Genomic DNA, 21508 nt, shown 5'->3' with positions numbered 1-21508 from the left:
TCAAAAAATCAGCTGGGCATGGTAGCGCGCGCCTGTAATTCCGACTACTTGGAAGGCTGAGGTGGAAGGATCGCCAGAGCCCAGCAGGTCGAGGCTGCGGTGGCCGGGAGCGGCCCACTGCACTCCCAGTCTGGGCGACAGAGTGAGACTCCAAATCAAAAAAAAAAAAAAAAATCTATTTATGTGAAAATATGTATTATAACATATTGTTATGGGTAGGATGAACTTTTGTTTAAAATAGCATTCTTTATTGCATTCTCTTCCATTGCAGTCCCTTCCAAACAGGACCATTAACATTTTTTATAAAAAAGAGACATTGTATTTAAATGTTGCTCTGTAACAGGTTTTGACAAACTCTGATGCCATGGGTCATGCCTGTATTTGCAAATAAAGTTTTATTGAAGTACAACTGTACACATAATTTTTAGCTATGTGTAGGTATTACCTGGTCAAAAATTAACTTAATGAAAACTAAAAGAAGGACAACCAAGGTATCTGTATGTATATGTTGTGTTTTGGGGGGGATGGAATTTGAAAAATAAACAAACAAACTTGGCTATCAGTAGAACTGGTCATTGTACCCATCACCAGGAATTACATGGAAGCTTAAATATAGCCCATTAGGATAATTTTACTTCTTTTATTTTGGGGAAAATGCTGGAAATTTCCTAGGGTCTGGAAATTTAATATAGAAAGGAGGATATGTTTTTATGAGACTTTCCTTTTCAGAAATGGTGCCACTTTATGTCAGGTCTGAATTAAGTAGTTTTAGTAATTTTATCATAGTCTATTCAAGTTTATACACAAAGGAAAAATCCTTGTTAAAAATTGTAATAGTAATTTCTCAATTGAGTAATTATTATTGAACGCTGAATTTGTGCCAGAGACTATTTTGCTTCATTTTCTTCCGTGAAAGAACTTCCATTAGAGAAGCAATCAAGGCAGAGTTCCTGCCCTTAAGGAACTATATTTCTAGTGGATGAGATGGGCCGTGAGCAAATACATAATGTGAAATAGCATCTAACAGATAATATATCACAAAATTGAAAAATAGTTTTGTAGAAAAAGAAGACAAGTAGAAGGAGGTGGGTGATATTTTCAACAGAGCTAGAGGGAAGGCCTCTCTGTGGGGAGTTGTTTCAGTGACACTGGAGAAAATGCAGGAGTAGCCCACAGGAGTATCTGAGGGAAGACTTTCCAAGTGCAAGATACAGCAAGTGCAAAGGATCTGAAGCAGAGGGAAGCTTGGAGACAGCAAGAGGCAGCAAGAAGACGAGTGTGACTGGGAGCAGAGGGAAGAGAGGAAGAGGAGTAGAAGATGAGATAGCGTTGGACCAGGCGGGCTCTTCTAGGTCTCTGAGAACTTCTCCTTTTGTCTTTATGACGGGAAACCATTGGAAGGTTTTTAGCAGGACGGTATTGTGATTTATATTTTGGCAAGATTTTTCGGGCTACTTTTTGAAAAATGTTTTGTTTCAATAGCCTTAGGGGGGTATAAGTGGTTTTTGGTTCCATGGATGTTTCTGTGGTGATCAATAAGTCTAGGCTTTAAGTGTACTTGTCGCCACCACTAGTGCATATCGTTCTCCGCAGGTGGCTTTTCATTCCTCATCCCCTTCCCATCCTCATTCTCAGGGTTCATTATACTCAGTCTCCAGTGTCCATTATTCCACTCTATACGCCCTTGCATACCCATAGCTTAGCACTCACTTATAAGTGAGAACATGCAGTATTTGGTGTTCCATTCTTGCATTACTTCACTTAGGGTAATGGTCTCTAATTCCATCCAAGTTGCTGCAAAAGACATTATTTTGTTCTTTTTTATGGCCAGATGGTATTTCATTATATATATGTGCATACGCGCACACACCCTACATTTTCTTTATTTACTGATTAGTTGATGGGCATTTAGGTGGACTCCACATCTTTGCAATTGTGAATTGTGCTGTTGTAAACATGTGGGTGCAGGTATTGTCTTTGTATAACGACCGGAAGATAATGTAGAGAGACAAAGATGGTAGCAGGAGCTCATGTAGGAGGATATTACGTGAGTTCGGATGGAGCCTTGGATTAGGGTGGTAAAACTGGCAAAAGGTGTTAGGAGTTGTGGCAATGCTGGTTCTACCTAATCTTGGTTTGTTTTATTAAGTAAAGTTCTTAGGAAGACGTATTAGGAACACGCGTGTTGGAATTGATCTGGCTGAGAAATAAATATTTGGAATTTTGTTTGTTTTTCAGTATAGACTGGTTTTAGGCCATAGTTTAATGATTGGCAATGTGCTGCTAGTTTATATTTATATTTCAATATTTATACTGAAATGGGAAAAACTACAGGTGGGACAGATTTTGTAGGGGGTGGGAAATAGAGTACTATTATGGACATGTGAAGTGTGAAATGCCTGTTAGACATTCACAGGGTGGGATGGGGTGATGCCCCTGCAATTCTGAGTGGATGTTGGTTCTCCCTTATAGATTTGGATGCCGTTGGCATTTAAAGCCATGGGACTTGAAAATTATTAATGAGGAGAGTCAGAAGACTGTGTCCTGGAAGAGAATAGAAAGAATTCAGCAAATGAGACTGAGAAGTTACAGCCAGTGAGGTAGAAGAAAAACTGAGGTTGTGGTGTTTTAGAAGCCAGAGAAGACAGGAAGGGAATTATGAACAACTGTCAGCTGCTTCTTTTTCTTTTCTGTTTTTTTGAGTTGGAATCTCACTCTGTCGCCCAGGCTGTATTGCAGTGGCATGCTCATAGCTACTGCAACCTTGACCTCCTGGGCTCAGGTGATCTTTCCACTTCAGCCTTCCAAGTATCTGGAGCCTCAGGCACATGTCATTAAGCCCGGCTAATTTTTTGATTTATTGTAAAGATGAGGTTTCACCAAGTTGCCCAGGTTGGTCTCAAACCCATGGGCTCAGGCAATCTTCTCACCTTGGCATCCCAAGGTGCTGGGATTATACGTGTTAGCCACTGCACTTGGTCTTGTCAGCTGCTTCTGACAGGTGAGTAAGATCTTTGAGAATTGGAAAGGACTGTTGGATTTGGCAATATGGAGGTTGCTGGTGACTTTGGTAAGTGTGGGGTTTCTTTGATCCTTTAAGGAAAAAGATTGGTTATACCGGGTGCAAGAATGTGAGAAGAGTTGGCCTTAAAAAAGAGCTAATTACCATCCATCAATTACACCAGGAAGAAAGGCAGAGTACTCTTATACAGAAGCAGGTAGGCTCATAAATTTGGTAGTAGAAAAATGAACAGATTTTGTTCTTACTGCTTCTGTTACCTTAGTGAAAAGACTAAGGTTGTCAGCTGAGATAGAGAAGGGGTCATAGAGGTTTGAGAAGAAGGTGTGAAATGGTCTTTGGGAGAACCTGTGAGTGAAACAAAGTATTGCCAGACAGTGGTGAGGGTCCATCTGAGGTTTCTGGTTGTGTTTTTTCTTCTGCCATGTTTGACTAGAGACTTTGTTTCATTGATTCATAATACAGTGATCATAATTTTTCATATGATCGTTGTCTTTTTCATATATCACATCCTATTGTTTTAAGGGTTTTAAGGGCTCAAATAAGAAAGCATGTTTGTATATGCTTTTTTTTGGTTGTTTTATTTGTACATTAGGAGGGCTTATATTTATACACTAGTTCCTCCTTATTCATGGGGGGGTTTGTTCCAAGACCTCCAGTAGATGTCTGAAACTGTTGATAGTAGTACCAAACCTTGTGTATACTCTGTGTTTTGTGTGTGTACATACATAACTTATGGTAAAGTTTGATTTATAAATTAGACACAGTAAGAGATCAAAAACAATAGTTAGAACAATTATAGCAATATGCCAATATCACTACTCATGTACTTTAAGACCACTATTAAGTAAAATAAGGGCTGCTTAAACACAAGCACTTTTGTATCATGACAGTCAATCTGATTACTGAGATAACTACTGGGTGACTAATGGGTGGGTCTTGTATATAGGTGGGTGTGCTGGAAAAAAGGATGGTTCAGATCCCAGAGGAGTGTGTGGCATGAGAGTTCATCATGCTACTCAGAATGATTCTCTGTGTAAAACTTATGAATCACTTATTTCTGAAATTTTCCATGTAGTCTTTTTAAACCATAGTTGACTGCAGGTAACTGAAACCACAGGAAGCAAAGCCACGGTAAAAGGGGACTACAGCATTGTGTAGGATTGTTTATTTAATATTAGCTGATTTGGCAATAATTGCATCCTTATTTATCAGTTTCTCTAAATATTTTACATTTTGATTTAAAAAAATTCAAATTTACTATGCTAGCACATTATAGAAGCTAGAATACTATTAAAATTTATCAGTGATATTTGCCCCTTTGAGAATTCCATTCTCAGGTTGGCATAGTGCCTCAAACCTCACACCTGAAATCCTAGCACTTTGGGAGACCACAGTCAGAAGATTGCTTGAGCCCAGGAATCTGAGACCATCCTAGGTAGTGAGACCTCATCTCTACAGAAAATTAAAAAATTAGCTGGGTGTGATGGTGTGCACCTGTATTCCCAGCTACTCTGGAGGCTGAGGTGAAAGGCTTGCCTAAGTCCAGAAGTCAAGGCTGTGGTGAGCCGTGATCCTGTTCCTGCATTCCAGCCTGGGTGATAGAGGAGAAACTCAACTCAAAAAAAAAAAATTCCATTCCCAGTCTTTATTAAAAACAGAGAGTTTTGACTTACAAAATAATGTCCTAATTTTATAAAATGACATGTTTTGGTTTAAATAGTCATATGAAACCATTCTTATTAAAATTTATGAGAAACCTTCCTTAGATAGACAAGCATTCAATGAATGTTTCTCTGCCACCTTCCATTCATTTTTTACACTGTTTACAAATAAATGCTTATTATTTTATTTTTAATATGATTTAGATAGCACCTAATAATTTCAGCATAAATCAACCAGAAATGATAGCATTAAGTAAACCTATAACCTGGATAAGCTATTGAGTATGCAGTTGATACACATTCAGTCTAGATTTTTTTTAAAAAGTGTTGATTGACCAATTTATATATTTTTGAATTTATAGTAGTATTGTATCAACCTTTTGACAAGGGTGTTATTTTCACCCAAGAAAATGGTCTTCTTTGTATTATTTATGGGCCCAGCACGCTTCCGCTGCGCAACTCTGCTTTGTATTATTTAATGGAGATGTTAATTTGGTTGTAGCAGCTAAAGAAATGCCATAAGCCCCAGCTTTTTTCCCCTCCTGCAATCAATTATGTTAACCTTTCATGCCTTTTTCTTTTTTTTGGCTGAAGATTGATTTGTATATGATAGTAGAAGGAAAATAATAAGCTTGAATCATATTAGGCAATTTCCTATTACAAAGGACCAACTTTTTTTTTTTTTTAGCATACAAAGCAATGCTGGTCCCTACCTTATGCGATAGAGCTAATGGAAGAACAGGTTGCTATGGAAATACTAATTTCACATTGTGATTTTTAGTTCATCCTTCTTAATAATTAACCACAGCATAGTAACAATTTGTCTTGCATGTTTAATAATTAAAATTAGCTTACTAAAAATTTGAAGTAATACTAAAAGCTTATAAAAAACAAAGTATTTGAAGTACTTACCATTTCTATAAATATGGTTCTTAATCCTTTCATGCTTGAAAGTTTACGAACTAAAGTAGCTAAGTTATTACATGTTTAGAGATAGTATTATTATTGGCATTTAGTTTAGATATGTTAAATATTTTTATGAATTACCACAAAAGTGATCTGTTTTCTTACCGTACATATGCCAGTATATTTATTATGATTTTCTAGAAGATAATAGGCATATAGTTACTTCTAAAAATAAGTCTGAAATCATAGAACCAAAGAATTTTAGATTCTGGAAAGGGATCTTACTAACCTTGCTTAACCTTCCACATTTTACACATGAGGAAACTGAAGTTTTGAAAGAATTAAATGGTTATGCAAGCCTGAGTATCTTTCCTAATCCCCACAGCTTTTCATTTTCAGTCCACCTTAAACCGTACTGTCATTCAGATGACTCATGTTAGCAGATAGTTGTTGATTGGTGCCTGAATTTAATTGTCTTTTTTCTGTTTCCATGTATCATTTATTGGTATTTGGGAATAATAAGCTGTGTATGCTTTGCTCTTTCTTAAAATACATCCTATTGACTCTAACATTCTTTAAATATAAACTCTTCCCCTTAAAAGTTAAGACGTCAGTGTTTCCTTGGCAACGTAAACTCAGACACATCTTCATGAGATCTATATACATCTTTCCTCATTAATTTAGTTAGCACTGTGGGCAGTAATTTTATTGTTTTTGTACTGATAGAGCATTAAACATGGGCTGGACGGGAGGAAAAATGAAAGATATAAGAGAAAGACGATGAGGGAGAGAAAAAGACTCCAATTAATTAGAATTTTATCTTAAATTGTAAGAAAACAATGTGGCTTTATTGTCTAATAAAAGATATTTGCATTTCTGTTGATAGTTTTATTTTTTCTGTGTTGGTAACACTTAAGACTTAACATATTTCCTCCTGGAAATGATCTTTAAAATGCATATTTCTCTAATAATAAACGCTTGAAATCCTCTACTTTTTCATTTTCAGTAAGTTGTAATGTTAATAAAATTTTGAGAGATTAATTGACATACCTTTTTAAAAACATGCTGGAAATAAGAAGGAATATTGAAATTGCCTACTTATTGCAACATCCTTTGGTCATTTTAGTTCTCATGATAGTCATTTTCATTTTCATAGGTGTTCATAGATATGGGGTGAAATTAGTTTTGGAAAAGGCTAATCCAAGAGTGTGAAATCATGTATATGTTCTGTAATACACTCTAAAAGAAATTTGAAGTTTGGATGTCATAAGATATTAGAAGTGATATTTTGCTTTTATATGGAACTGAAAAAGATAAATGTTGATTTAGTGTATTCATGTTCCAAAAGACATAGACTTGACTCAATTTCAAGCTGCTTAATAGAATAGTTTTGTTTTTCTGACCCTCACCTAGTGGTGAAGGCTGTGGGAGGGAGATGGGATCACCAGACAATTTTATTTGATGTTCTTTAGTTTGTGTCCCAGTTTTTTTTTTAATGGTAAATTATGCATAGCTTAAAATTAACCATTTAAAATGTATAATTAAGTGGCATGGAGTACATTGACAGTATTTTGCAGCCATCACTGCTGTCCATTTCCAGAACATTTTTTATCATCTCAAACAGCACCTCTGTGCCCATTAACCAGTAGATCTCCTTACCACAACCCTACTGGCCTCCCTCTCCCTCTGGCCCTGGGTAATCTTTTTCTCTTTGAAGTTGCCTGTTCAAGTAACTCATTATAAGTAGAATTATACAATACTTGTCTTTTGTAACTGACTTATTTCACTTAGCATAAAGTTTAAAGTTGTCCATGTTTTAGCATGTTTCAGATTTCATTGCTTTTTAAAGTTCCATTGTAAGACTGTAACACATTTTAACAGTCTATCATTTGTAGGTGAACATTTGAGTTGTTTCCATCTTTAGACTGCTATGAATAATGCTACTTTGAGCAGTGGTGTACAAACTCTGCTTTTAATTCTTTGGAGTATATATCTAGACCTGAAATTGCTGGATCATATGGTAATTCTGTGTTAGATTTTTTTAAGGAAGCATCAAACTATTTTGCACAATTTTATGCTTCTACCAGCAATGCACAAGCGTTCCAGTATCTCCATGTTCTTGGGAATACTTATGTTCTGCTTTTCATTTTTCAATATAATAGAGATGAGGTCTTGCTATGTTGCCTAAGCTTATCTCACACTCTTGGGCCCACATAATCCTCCAGCCCTGGTCTCCCTACGTGCTGGGATTATAGGCACGAGTTACTGCATCAGGCCCAGTTTTCTGTTTGTTTTGTTTGTAGTGCTTTTGCTAGTTGCTGTCCTACTGAGTGTGAAGTGATGTCAGTTGTGATCAGGTCCCAGTTCTTGACCATGGTAAGATTTTATGAGGACTGTTGAGTAGTCTTCTCAGATTTTGATCAAAGTTTAAATTGTTCGCAATTGAATATACTGGTTCAATAATTAACTATCCGTTTTTCTCTTTACGGAAAAATAGGGCCCAAAAGTATATGAAATTTATATTTAATCATCTAATTCATCTCATGCCAATGAATTTGAGAGCTTGGAGAGTTGGAAGGATACTTCAACAGTTTTGATTCAAAAAACATTGCCATAAAATTTGAAATGCTTTTGTAAGAATTAGACTGCAGTCTATTTTTCTTTTTTGGAAATACTTTTCTATTAATGCAATAATAATTAAATAGACTTCTTGCAAACCACTGTTTCTACATAATGACATTTATTTATTTATTTTTGAGTTGGAGTCTCACTCTGTCGCCCAGATTGGAGTGCAGTGGCTGCTCCCGGCCACCGCAGCCTCGACCTGCTGGGGGCTATGGTGATCCTTCCGTCTCAGCCTTCCAAGTAGCTGGAACTGCAGGCACACGCTACCACGCCCGGCTAATTTTTGATTTATTGTAGAGATGAGGTCTCCCCAAGTAGCCCAGGCGGGTCTCGAACCCGCGGACTCAGGCAATCCACTCACCTCAGCCTCCCAAAGGCGCGGGATTACAGGCTGAGCCACCGAGCCCGGCTTCATAATGACATTTAAAAACACTTTTATTTGGGGGATTGAATATCTGATTTTTATAAGATGCTAGTTAATTCGTAGTATTTCAGGGTTTTTTTTACTGAAATATCAAAATGAGAAAACAAATTTAGCTTTCATGGTTAGAAGGCATTAATATTTTTGTATGCTTAAAATTTAGGTTATTAATATACTAACCACTTCTGTTACCAAGCTTGAATTTGGAAACTGATTAGACAGAATGTCAGTAATAAACCTGTTTAGCTCCCCCATTTCATGTGAATGGTTACTATCATCAGTGAATACAAAAGAACTTTCCTTGTTGCAATAATTAGAGTCAGAATCCCTCTGAAACATGGTTTCACAGCCTTGGCACTATTGACAGCTTGGGCTGGCTGACAGTTGTGGGAGGGTTGTCTGCGTATTGTAGAATGTTTAGTGGCATCCCTGGCCTCTAGCCAGTAAGTACCAATAGCAGCCCTTCTCACCCTAAGTTGTAATAGCCGTTTTTCCAGACATTACCAAATGTCCCAGACAGGTGGTGATGGTGGGGGGGGGGGGGGGGGCCGGGTGGCAGAACTGAGCACACAGTTTGGAGAGAATCTGGGAGAAAATAATAATAGCTACAATTTTTTGAGGATTTGCTGTGTACCAGGCCCTTTGTATTCTTTAATGCTTGTAATTATCTACCAAGCTTGGTGTTGTTGACCCCATTAATAAACAAAACTGATGCTCAGAGATATTCAGATATGTGCCTATGATCACATATCTCTTTAATAAACCTGGTTCCTTTCCATTCTCTCTCCCTCATTCTCCACAGCACATCTGTCACCAGTCTTGTCCTCTTCCTCCTCCTAATCTGCTACTCTTTGTTCCTGTTGCCACCACATTATCCCTGTTGCCATCATTTTTATCTGGTCTACAAAATAACTTCCTAAATGGTTTTCTGGTATTCCTTCTTCCAACATTTTCTTAACTCTATCTCACCAAAGCCAGAGTAATTTTTTTCCCCAAAATGTACATCTGATCCTTTAACCTGTAGGTTAAAACATTGCAAATGATATTTCACTGCTGTTAGGTCCTTAAATGTGGCTTAATGCAACCTTAGGTCTGGTTGCTACCACCCCAGTCTGGTCTTGAGTCATACTTTCTTTTGTTTTGCTGTCTCTGCTCCAGCCATGCTTTCAGGCATGTTCTCAAGTGTACTGTGCTTTCTGCTGCAACAGACTATTTGCATATGCTGTTTTGCTTCTCTGCCCTCTTTTGCCCCCTTTTGTCTAGTTGATTAAATGGAGGTTTCATACAGATCCCACCTTTCCAAGAAGCCTTCACCTCAGACTGGGTTCCTCCCTCTTTTCACATCTCAAGTTGCCATTGCAGCCCCAGTGTGACAGTTCTTAGAGTAGTCCTTTCTTACTTTTCCATACCATTAGGATTGTGTCTGCTTTTGCTCACCATTGCATTCTTTCTAGTATAGTCCTTAGCACATAATAGCGCTTAATAAATATTTGTTTTCTAGAATCACGTATTTGGGACTTTAAGTCAAGTGCACGGAACTTCAAAAACTCCCTTTCTACTATTATACTAAATTGCTTAGAAAATTTAGATAGTTCCAATTGTTTCCACTGATGTTTGTCGCTTTGATTTTACAACAATAATGTTTTTAAAAGCACCAAAAATGTTGATGAATCAAATGGTATCTTAAACCTGATGAGGGAGCACAATCTTTTTATCTCTTATTTTTGTTGTCCTTTTTTGATCAACCGTCTCTACTTTTTTCTGGTAGAGTCCACATCTTTAAAAAATTCAAAGAGGTTACAACACTGACTGGGCTGTAGAGAAATTGTCAGTATTCAGGTTTTATCAGGTAGATGTGGGGTCACAGGGTATTTGGCAGATGATGGGGCAGGTTTTTGGGAATGTGATTAATTTATAGTGCACAGGATCAATAATTGAGTAGATATGTTTTTAAATTTCAAAAGTAGTAATATTCTTTCAGTATATTGTAGTATATAATTGGAAGCTTAGATGCTTAGTAAATGACATGAGTATATTATTAGGTTGCCTGACTAAAACTAGCAATGCTTTAATAGCACCTTTGAAAATTATAATTTATGCCTTGCTTTAAATATTGAATGTGTAGAATTACATGTAAGCCAGTGTCATATTGGAGAATAATCTTGGGGTCCTGCCTCTAATTCCTATCATTGTCTCTCTTCCAACAAGGACTTCAGGGAGGAACCACGATTTTTATACCTCTGGCATAATATGCATGACCCAGTAACACTTAAAGACAGAAACACTGGAAAAGTAAAATTACAATCATGCAATACTGATTTTCTCAACAACAAAAAAAGAATATTTGTTGAATAGTTGCAAAGATACCATAATACTAAAATGAAAAAAAGGAAACCACTTTACTTGTGTTTCTCGGTAGTTTAATGTTAGATTATCTATATTGCAAGACAAGCATGGCAGGAATGACTTATAATGTTCCTGGTTGTTTTAGACATGGAAATATTCTAATGAGAAATATTGCCACTTGTTTGTCAAAGCTAGTATTAAAGTTTATTCTCATTTACTTAGACAATGAGTGTAGAATTAGATACTGTCTGAGGGAAACTGCCAGGGGAGGGAGGGGCACACCTCATCAACAAGGGTACCTGCATAATGAACATTTGTATACCTAACCCTGAATTGTATCCCACATCTTTAAAAGAAAGAAAAAGAAAGAAAAAGAAAAAAACTGTCCTAGATTTTGTTTGCAGGTAGGTCAGTCTCATGTCGTTTATGGCATCTGAAATATCCATTTTCATTTTCAGTGTTTAAGATTAGATTTTTTAAATTCTGTGACTAACATCAGTGACCTCTTTTTCTAGGCCATGCTGATTTTTTTTCCTTTGAAGAAGCAATCACTTATGAAAGAATGACTCATTCTTCTGCCATGAAAACTTATTGTATCTCTAATATATTAGTTCTAATTTTTTTATTCTTCAAGGAGTTCACAAACTATCATATTAGAAAACATATGTCTTGTTTTAATTCTCAAATTTCTATGGGAAACAAGGATAACGTGCCAGAAATCAAGGCACTTAAATCATTTGGAAGTGAAAAATTGGATTCTGTTACCACGTAAACTCATAAGATTTTAATGTGAGATAATGGAATCCCATTGATTTGTTTTGTCTAGCTCTTCTTTTTTTTTTTAAACAGGCTTAGTTGGTGTCTAAATTTATGATAGATTCAGCATATCCTTAGCTGCTAACTTTTTAGCATTGCAGTGGTAAATTATTACTAGAAGAAAAACTTAGAAATAGAGTGTATCAACTGAGATTTGCTATAGTAGGATGTATTTCTTTTGAGATTTTTCTCCCAGCTTAAATTTAACTTAACTTTAACTTAATGGCTATTTAATCATTAGTAGGCAAGGTATTAAAGAACTATTGACTCTGTTGGGTGCTTATTTGGTAGTATATGAATTACTGAAATATTGTGTATATTTCTAGCCATTTCAGAAAGCTAATACTTGAAAGTTAGTGTTCTTTTAAATAAACTAGGTGATAATGATACTGGTTCTTTATGAGTTGTGAGAGTTTTAATTATTTGTAAAAGTGCTAGGTAATACAGTATTTCAATAGTATGAAAACATAAATTGAAGACCAGTACCACAGTCTTAATTCTGTTGTCTTAGTATATAATTATTTGCTCTTCTTTCTCTTTGCCAAGTTGCCTCCAGTTCCACTTTGAAAAATAATTTTTGTTGGACTCAGTTTCTGCTTGCATTTTAAATAATCTTAATTTAAACATGCATGGAATCAGTGTTCTTATTTTCTTCCTGTATTAAATTATTGTGAAGACTTTAGCATTATAATAATGATATGTAAATGGCAATTAGTAATGAAAGAAATAGGATTCAAAAAATTGAATTCACAATTGCAAGGATGTGGAATCAACCAATCCACAGTTGCAATGATATGCAGTCAACACATGCACACACACACACACACACACACACACACACACACACACACACACACACACACACGGAATACTATTCAGCCATAAAAAAGAACAAACTAGTTTCTCTTGCTTCAACTTGGATGGAATTGGAGACCATTATCCCAAGTGAAGTAATAGAGGAATGAAAAACCAAATGGTGCATGTTCTCACTTTGCTAAGCTAAGGGTCTGCAAAGACGTATAGAATGGTATAGTGGATATTGGAGACTCAGAAGGGGGATGGTGGGGAGGGTGGAGGCATGAAAAATCACCTATAGGGTACAATGTGCCAATGTGCTATAGTGGGGGTGATAGGTACACTTAAAGTCCAGACTTATTCACCACTATACAGTGCATCCATGTAACCAAAAACCCTTTGTACTCTTAAAGCTATTGAATTAAAAAAAAATAAAGTTGATTCCATGGACCAGGTTTGATAGTGCATGCCTATACTCCCAGCACTATAATCCTAGCCAGTTGCTTCTCTGCTAGCTATATCAATGAGACATCCATGGTTTTTTAGTTATTTCTTTCCGTCGTCTCATTATTTGTATTCTCTATAATGGCAGTTGTCAGTTTTTATTGCTATAAGCTTTTCTCCTTGTAGTAATGTTTCCTTATTTAAATTTGATGCAAAATTTAATGTCTTTTCTATAAACATATGTCAGCCAGGGTACAAGACTAGGGAAGGAAAGTGATTGACTACATTTAGATGAGACTGTACTAAAATACAGTAGTATTATTGAATTTGACCATTAGAAATAGACCAAAACAGAAAAGGAGTGGAAAACATTAATTTTCTTTTCTTTTCTTTTCTTTCTTTTTTTTTTTTTTTTTTTTTGAGAAAGCAGGATTTATTGAGAGGACAAAGAAGCTCCCACAGTGGGAGAGGACCCAAAGGGGTTACCCTACATTGATTTTCAACCATCATATTATATAATTGACATTTGAAACATGTAAATTTCATATAATGTTTACACTGTTTTTAATCAGTGGTTAAATATATTAAAATAAAAAAGAAAAAATATATTATAATATCTATATTATTCTTGGAATATTCTTGGAAAAATGTTCAACAAAACATTCTTGCTACTGCTGCTTATACAAGGTTAGGTCTGTATACTGGTTACTTTTTATTTATAGGAACACACACACACACACACATGGATTTCTTGCAAGGATTTGACCTTATGCAATTGTAGGAGCTGGCTAAGCAGTCTCTCTAAAGCTGTTGTGTTCTCATCTGCTGTTGGAGTTTTAAGTTCACAGAGCAGGATCTTGGGAAGGAAAAAATGGATGTGAAGGTGGGGAAGACAAGAAAAATCTGGAACCCACAGACGTGAGCTGGAGCCCGTAAGGATGAACAGAAACACATCTGTTCTTATTACCTCTGACCTTGGTGGTTTGGAAGTCGTAAGGGAGATTAGGAGCTCAGGGAAAGACAGTGCAGCTGTAGGCCCAACTGCTGCCTGATACCAGAGAGGCGAGCGAGCAGATGAGCCTCAATAAGTGCAAGCTATAAAATGGCTGCTGCTTCTGTTCTGCCCTGCAAGTCCTCCATTAGAATCTCTTTTGTTGCCCACCCTAATCATTTGATCTGCTTAAAGCATACAATTCAGTCATTTTTTGTGCAGATAATGTGCAGCCATCACCGTAGTCCATTTTAGAACATTTTCATCACCCAAGAAACCCTTTACCTCTTAGCTATCCTGCTCTAACCCTCTCAGCCTTTTCCCATTCAGCCCTTAGCAGCCTGTAATCTATTTTTGTCTGTGTAGATTTTCTTATTCTCAACATTTCATATGAATGAATCAGATAATATTTTTTTTTTTAAAAATGACTGACTTATTTTACATAGCATAATGTCCTTACAGGTCATCCATGTTTAACAGGTATCAGTATTTCATCCCTTTTTTGGCCAAATGATACTCCTTTTTTGGGCATTTAGGTTGTTTCCCCCTTGGCTATTATGAATAATGCTACCACAGAGATTCATGTACAAGTTTGTGTGGGCATGTTTTTCTTGGGTATATACCTAGGAGTGGAATTTTTCTGTAATCTGGTAATCCATATGCTTAATTTTTGATTAGTTAATCTGTTTCATTCTTTGAGTTACTGCCAGAATATTTTCCAAAGGAGCTGCACCATTTTAGATTCCCACCAGCAGTATATGAGGATTCTTTACCACATCCTTGACATTCTTGTTATCCGACTGTTTGAATCTAGTCATCCTCGTGAGTGTGAAGTGGTTAACTCATTGGGGTTTGGTTTGCATTTATAGTGTACCAAATTGAGCTTATACAGTACCATCAGTTTTCTTTAGAATTCTTTCTAAATGAAGAGGAAACAAATTTTCGTGCCTCTCTTCACTTTGTTTCCCTCTCTTCCTTTCAGCAATTTTGTTTGCTTTTTCCACTGTCATTTTCCACTGTCTCTTAATAGTCAGCCTATCAAAAAAAGGTTGACTGTTGTCAAATATGAGGATATGGTGGGCTGAAGGTCATAGAAGAGGTATACATGACTGATAAATTAAAAACATTAAGGATCAAATCCCAGCACAAAGATCATGGGTAAATAATTAGAGACTGTAGGAGGAGAGAATTACTGTTCTTGGACAGGTGAGGATCATATTTCAGTTGTGTTGAAGAATCATTCAGACTCAGTTGGCAAGACTGTATCATTTTCAATTCAAATACTATAAATAAATCAGAGAGGTTTGGCAACATCATGAAACCTAGATTTAAAGAATAGAAATACTGTATTCTACGTATAAAACATTTGATTTGAATTGAATGTTTTCCCTGATCATTTCTGAACTTTACAAAATTACAATGGACTATATCATATATAGACACAGCTTTTTATATAGAAGTGAATATTATATTCCTGTAAATATAATTTAGATAAGATAACTACCTGTTAGATAGCCATGCTTTCTTTGATAACTATCTTAACTTGATTTGGTATGTTTATTCTGGATGAAATGAGTTTTCTTCTAGCTCTTATTCTGCTTCACAGACTTTATTCACAATATATCCTTTTTGTATTTTCAAGTTTGGTTTCTTAAGGGAGTGGGCCTCACTAATATACCAGGCTTTCTTAAGTTTTTTAGTCAGACAAACTTATCTTTGATTCCTGGTTCTGTCCCTTAGTAGCTGTATGATTTTGATTAAGTCATTTAGCTTCTCTCTTAACTTCAATTATTTTTGGTTTTTTGAATTGGAGTCTCACTCTGTCGTCTAGGCAGGAGTGCAGTGGCACGCTTACTGCCACTGTAGCCTTGACCTGCTGGGCTCAGGTGATCCTTCTGCCTCAGTCTTCCAAGTAACTGGAACTTCAGGCATGTACCACCACGCCCAGCTAATTTTTAAATTTATTGTAGAGAAGAGGTCTTGCCATGTTGCCCAGGCTGGTTGCAGACAGCCTCAATTTTTTAATCAGCTAAGTGAGAATAACAGTTCCTCTGTTACAAGGATGTTTGATTAGAGAATACTTAAATTTTATGTTAGTACCTAGCATGTAGTTGGTTACTACTATCATGAAAATGATTAGTGACCAGTTCTAATATTTTAAAAATGTAATGAATTATGGTTTAGATAAAGATCTCAAGTTAAAACAATAATGTGTAAGACAGTGCAGTTTACATAAATAGACGAACCTAAATGAGTAGGGAGGTACACAAGGATTAAAATGGAGAAAATATGGAAGAAAAAATAAATTGCTAATAGGGACAAGGAAGTTAATGTGCTCTCAGAAATGCCTTAGTAATCATCTTTTTACGTGATTTGTTAATATTGGCATTTAAAATTTTTTCTTCTATTTACATTGGGTTAATTTTCTTTTTCAGTTTCTAAGGTAGAAGTTGACGTTGATTTGAGACCTTTCTTATTTTCTAATATAGATGTTTAATGCTATAACTTTCCCTCTAACTACTGCTTTAGCAGCATCCCACAAATTCTGATATGTTATATTTTTGTTTTATTTCAATTCAAAATAGTTTCTAAGTTTCTTTTTTAATTTTTTGTTGATCGATGGGTTATTTAGAAGTACACTATTTAGTTCCAAATACTTTGCAGTTTTCCAAAGATATTTCTGTTACTGATTTCTAATTTAATTATATTGTATTAACAGAACTTTGTGTTATTAAAATATTTTTAAATTTATCAAGATTTGTGTTATGGCCCTAAATGTTATCTGTCTTGCTAAATGTTTCAGTACACTTGAGAAGAATGTGTATTCTGCTGCAGTTGGGTAGAGTTTCTGTCAATGTCATTTAGGCGAGGTTGGTTGATGGTGTAATCAAGTCTTCTATATACCTATTGATTTTCTTTTTTTCTACCAATTATAGAGAGAATGGTATTTAAATCTGTGATTACTGTTGGGGCTTTATCTGTTTCCTCTGTAGTTCTACCAGGTTTTGTGGTCATATATTTTATGGTCTATTGTTAGGATTATTGTATCCTCTTCATTTTATGATTCCTTTATTAAAAGACCTTCTTTAGCTTTCATAATATTGCTTGCTCTGAAATCTACTTTGTCTGTCATGAATAGACCACTCTGTCTTCAAATCTTTTTAATTGTCTGCTAAGACCTAACGGGCTTTATATCTGATGATGGAGAAAATGTTGTTTTGTTATTAATACTCACTTTATTGTTATTGTACTTCTGTTATGCTAAATAGAACATGAGTAGAACATAGTGTAATGGAAGAAAAAGACAAGTTCATGAGCCATTTTGATGCAGTATAGTCATCATGAGACTAATGGGGGTACAGATACACACTGGAAGTGCTTGGAAGATGGAGAAAATGTCTTTCATGGAGGTGACAACTAAATCTAGCCTAGGACTGAAAAAAGTAGAATTAGATCTCAGGTCTTGTGGACCCAGAAAGACACTGCTGTGGCTGATGAGACAGTCTATGCAGGAATTAAGGACACCGGGGACAGAATAGTTGTTCTGGGAAGTGCTGATACAGTAGGTAGGCATAAAGGCAAACTTGCTGTGATTCCACATGGGTGGCCGAGGTAGTGACATGTTTGCTTTCTGATGGTTCATTTTGTACAAACTTTGTTCCATGAACAAAATTATTTTTTATTTTTTTTTTTTGAGTTGGAGTCTCACTCTGTTGCCCAGACTGGAATGCAGTGGCTGCTCCCAGCCACTGCAGCCTCGACCTGCTGGGCACCGGTGATCCTTCCGCCTCAGCCTTCCGAGTAGCTGGAACTACAGGCACGCGCTACCACACCCGGCTGATTTTTGATTTATTGTAGAGATGAGGTCTTGCCAAGTTGCCCAGGCGGGTCTCGAACCCGCGAGTTCAGACAATCCACTCACCTCAGCCTCCCAAAGCACAGGACTACAGGCTGAGCCACCGAGCCCGGCTAAGATACTGTTTAAAATTACCTTCAGGCTTTGTGTCTAAGGTGTGTAAGCCCCATCCCATGATATCTCATGATACATATATTCCAAAAATTGAAAACATTCAAAATCTGAAATACTTCTGGTCCCAAGCATCTTGAATAAGGGACACTCAGCCTGTATTGTTATAACCATGTAAAATGAGGAAATATGGCATAGAAAGCACCCAGAGGAAAATATGCCCAGGGTTATACAGACAGGAGATAGAATTTTATCATGATCATTTTTACTGTCGAATCTAAGCTTTTAGCCGTTATGGCTATCCATGTGTCTGATTTAGTAGGCCAAGCAAGAGTTTGAACTTGATCCTGTGCACAGTGTAGAGCTCGCTGAGAATTTTAAGCAGGGTTATAAATAAAATAAGAAAATAAAATTTGTGCTTTAAAAGCATCAATCTGTCCACAGTTTATGTTAGGAGAGGTGTGGGGAAGGGTCTTGGAGATGTGGTAGAAAAATATTTCATATTCTATGTAGTGCATATGCTAATTTTTAAAGTGAAAGTGTCTTAATTAATCTCTCTGTGATTCAGTTTCCTCATCGATGAGATGAAAATGACAACAAGCCCACCTCATAGAAGTATAAAAGTATATATTCAGTAAACTTTAACTGTGGTAATGCTGCTGCTAGATGAACTCTTGACAGTCAAGCTTAAATTTTAATGTTTTCTTCTTTTTAATGTATGAGTTTTATCATAGAATATACAGTTATGACTTTATGATACTATCGTACAATACAATCTTAATACTACCTTCTCCTCTCCACTGTTGTTATTTTGGCTGCAGTTCATGGGAAAAACAGACGGAGACTATTATACTTTGGATGACATGTTTGTCTCCAAAGCAGCTACGAAAGAACGTCTTGGTGAAGAGGAAGAGAACCAGAGGAAAAAAGCTATCGCTGAGCATCAGAGTCTTGTTGCACAAATGGAGAAATGTCTGTATTGCTTTGACAGCTCTCAATTTCCCAAGCACCTTATTGTGGCAATAGGTGTTAAGGTAAGAAATACAACGTTTATTAGCCTTTGCTTACTTTCTTACAGAACCTTTTTGTTTATTCATAGAATGCCTCACAATTTGAGGAAGTTTATTCTACTTTCTTTGTTTCACTTGTTTGTTCTGTCTTTCTCCTAATGGTTTTTAAGTTCCATGATGGCAGAGAGAACTTTTGCTCACCATTGAACACCAAGCATTTAGCCCTGTTCATTGCACATAACAGTGACTTATTTTAATAAATATTTATTGATTTAATTCTTATAAGTAAATAACTTTTGTATACCAGATATGTGCCAGACCCCAATTAGTCCCTGGAGAATCAGATAGACTTTTGGAGCTTGTAGTCTAGTGAAATAGGGCAGAAAATGAAGTAATAGTTGCCCTGATTTAAGAGAGTATTAGTTGTTGTAAAGCAGATAAAGTGAGGAAAATGGGATACAATAATGGAGATATTATTTTTGATAAGGTCGTCTGGAAGGTTCTCTGAGGCATTTTAGTAAAGATGTGTAAGATGAGAGGAAACAAATAATATGTAGATGTGAATGAATAATGTTTCAGGAAGCACCATCAGTAAGTAAAAAGCCTTGAGGAAGAAATGAGCTTGGCATTGGTGGAACAGAAAGAAGGTAGGAGGGAAGTGAGTGAGAAAAGGTAGAAGAGGTTGAATGAATGAATGCTGGCTTTAGGAGCTAATATTTTGGAAGGTATACATATTTATTTTATTTGCTGTGTATATATGATTACACGCACACCTCCAGTCTTTAATATCTTTGGTTCATTAAGATAGTCAATTTATCCATATCGGTTTTTTTTTTAAACTTTTTTCCTTACCCTTCTTTTTCTTGATGCTTTATCAAAAAGGTAAATTTAAAAATTCCGTTTAGAATTTAACCAATAGAAAAAAATATTGACTACTTACTTGTCTTAATTTTTTCTAAGCTTTTTCCCCAACTTGCACATATTATGGTTATCACTTTTAAAAGATTTGCGTTTATTCTTTAATATTTTACATGATTCTAATCATCTACTTTTAATTGGATTTAGAAATGGAAACAAGACTGTTTAGTAATTCATTCATTCATCAAGTATTTATTGAGCATCTAGTGTATATCAGGCTTTTTGTTAGGTTTTAAAAATATGAATATGGCTAAAATCTCCTCACGTTGCTTACAGTTTTCTGGGGAGCGGGCAAATACATAAACAGGCCAATTTTTATGCAGTGATGAAAGTGCAGGAGGGTTATGGGAACACAGTGGGGGAATGCTTAAGTTATCCTTAAATACCAAGGAAGGTTTCACAGAAGTGTCTTGTGTTACGGTTTAATGGTAGAATGGGATGTATTTCAGAATTCAGGAAATAGAGGGCAGCGTGAGCAAAGGCAAGGAGGTATGGGACAGCTTAGTGTATTTTAGAAGCTACAGGTTGTCTGAAGTGGGTGCCACCCTTACTGGACTTCGTACACCAGGGTTGTAAATATGTTGTACACCAGAGCTCTCAATCTTTGTTTCTTTTTCTTTTCATGAGTGAGCTTGTGATTTTACTGCAAATTTAGGCAGATATTCTGATCTACGCCTCCTTAGTATTTGTATCTACTCCTACTTTAGATTAAGAATAAAGTGCCATTCATTCTGCCTTTTTTTGACTAATCTGAATCCTTGTCTGATTTATACCAGTGAAAACTGAGACTTACGCTATAAATTGCTAGTTTATTAAAAGCCATCCTCATGGCTTTAAAAATATTAAGAATATTAAATATCTTAAAAAATATTAGCATAAAAAGCATTTCTTAAAAGCAGGTATACTTTACTAAGTAGTCATCTTTTTTCTCTACTAGTGACTCATCTGTTGCAACTGAGAATAAATGACAGTAGCATTTCTCTTTTTGAATTTTTTCCCCATAAAGGTTTATTTGTGTTTACCCAACTTCCGATCTCTCACTGAGGGGCACTGCCTGATAGTCCCTTTGCAGCACCATAGAGCAGCTACCTTGTTGGATGAAGACATCTGGGAGGAAATTCAGGTCAGCCCCATAATGTTCATTATTATTGCACAGCTCATGAGCAGGATTTAATAACTATTGTGTTAAATTCCAACAGGTTTTATCCCTCTGTTTAATTATTTTAGTTTCTGAACTTAAACACTTGTGTTTATACATATATATCAGAATGTGTCCATTTTATTATATTTCCCTTATATACTCCAGGTTTTGAGAACTTTTGTCTACTAAATAAACTGTGACAAAGTAATAATTATTTTTACTTAAAAAAAATCAAGCCGAGCATGGTGGTTCATGCCTGTAATCCCAGCACTTTGGGAAGTGGAGGCGAGAGGATGAGCCTCTGCCCAGGGGTTCGAGACCAGCCTGGGCAACTTGGTGAGGCTTCATCTCTACAAAAATAAAAAAATTAGTTGGGTATGGTGGTGTGTGGCCTGTAGTTCCAGCTACTTGGGAGGCTGAGGAGGAAGGATCGCCTGAGACCAGC

General features: G+C 36.1%; 1 protein-coding gene across 1 annotated transcript in view; it reads left to right on the top strand.

The window, feature by feature from the left end:
* CWF19L2 (CWF19 like 2, cell cycle control (S. pombe)) overlaps window positions 1-21508 on the top strand; it is a 97008-nt gene that overhangs the window by 60916 nt on the left and 14584 nt on the right. Inside the window, exons 13-14 of the mRNA XM_008062628.1 lie at window positions 18816-19028; window positions 20929-21045. Of these exons, the coding sequence (XP_008060819.1) occupies window positions 18816-19028; window positions 20929-21045 (330 nt within the window). The remainder of the gene's footprint in view (window positions 1-18815; window positions 19029-20928; window positions 21046-21508) is intronic.

The sequence above is a fragment of the Carlito syrichta genome, unplaced genomic scaffold (assembly GCF_000164805.1).
Source record: "Carlito syrichta isolate Samal-C Ts95f unplaced genomic scaffold, Tarsius_syrichta-2.0.1 Scaffold305771, whole genome shotgun sequence".
Lineage (NCBI taxonomy): Eukaryota > Metazoa > Chordata > Mammalia > Primates > Tarsiidae > Carlito > Carlito syrichta.
This window is presented reverse-complemented; position numbering and strand designations above follow the sequence as displayed.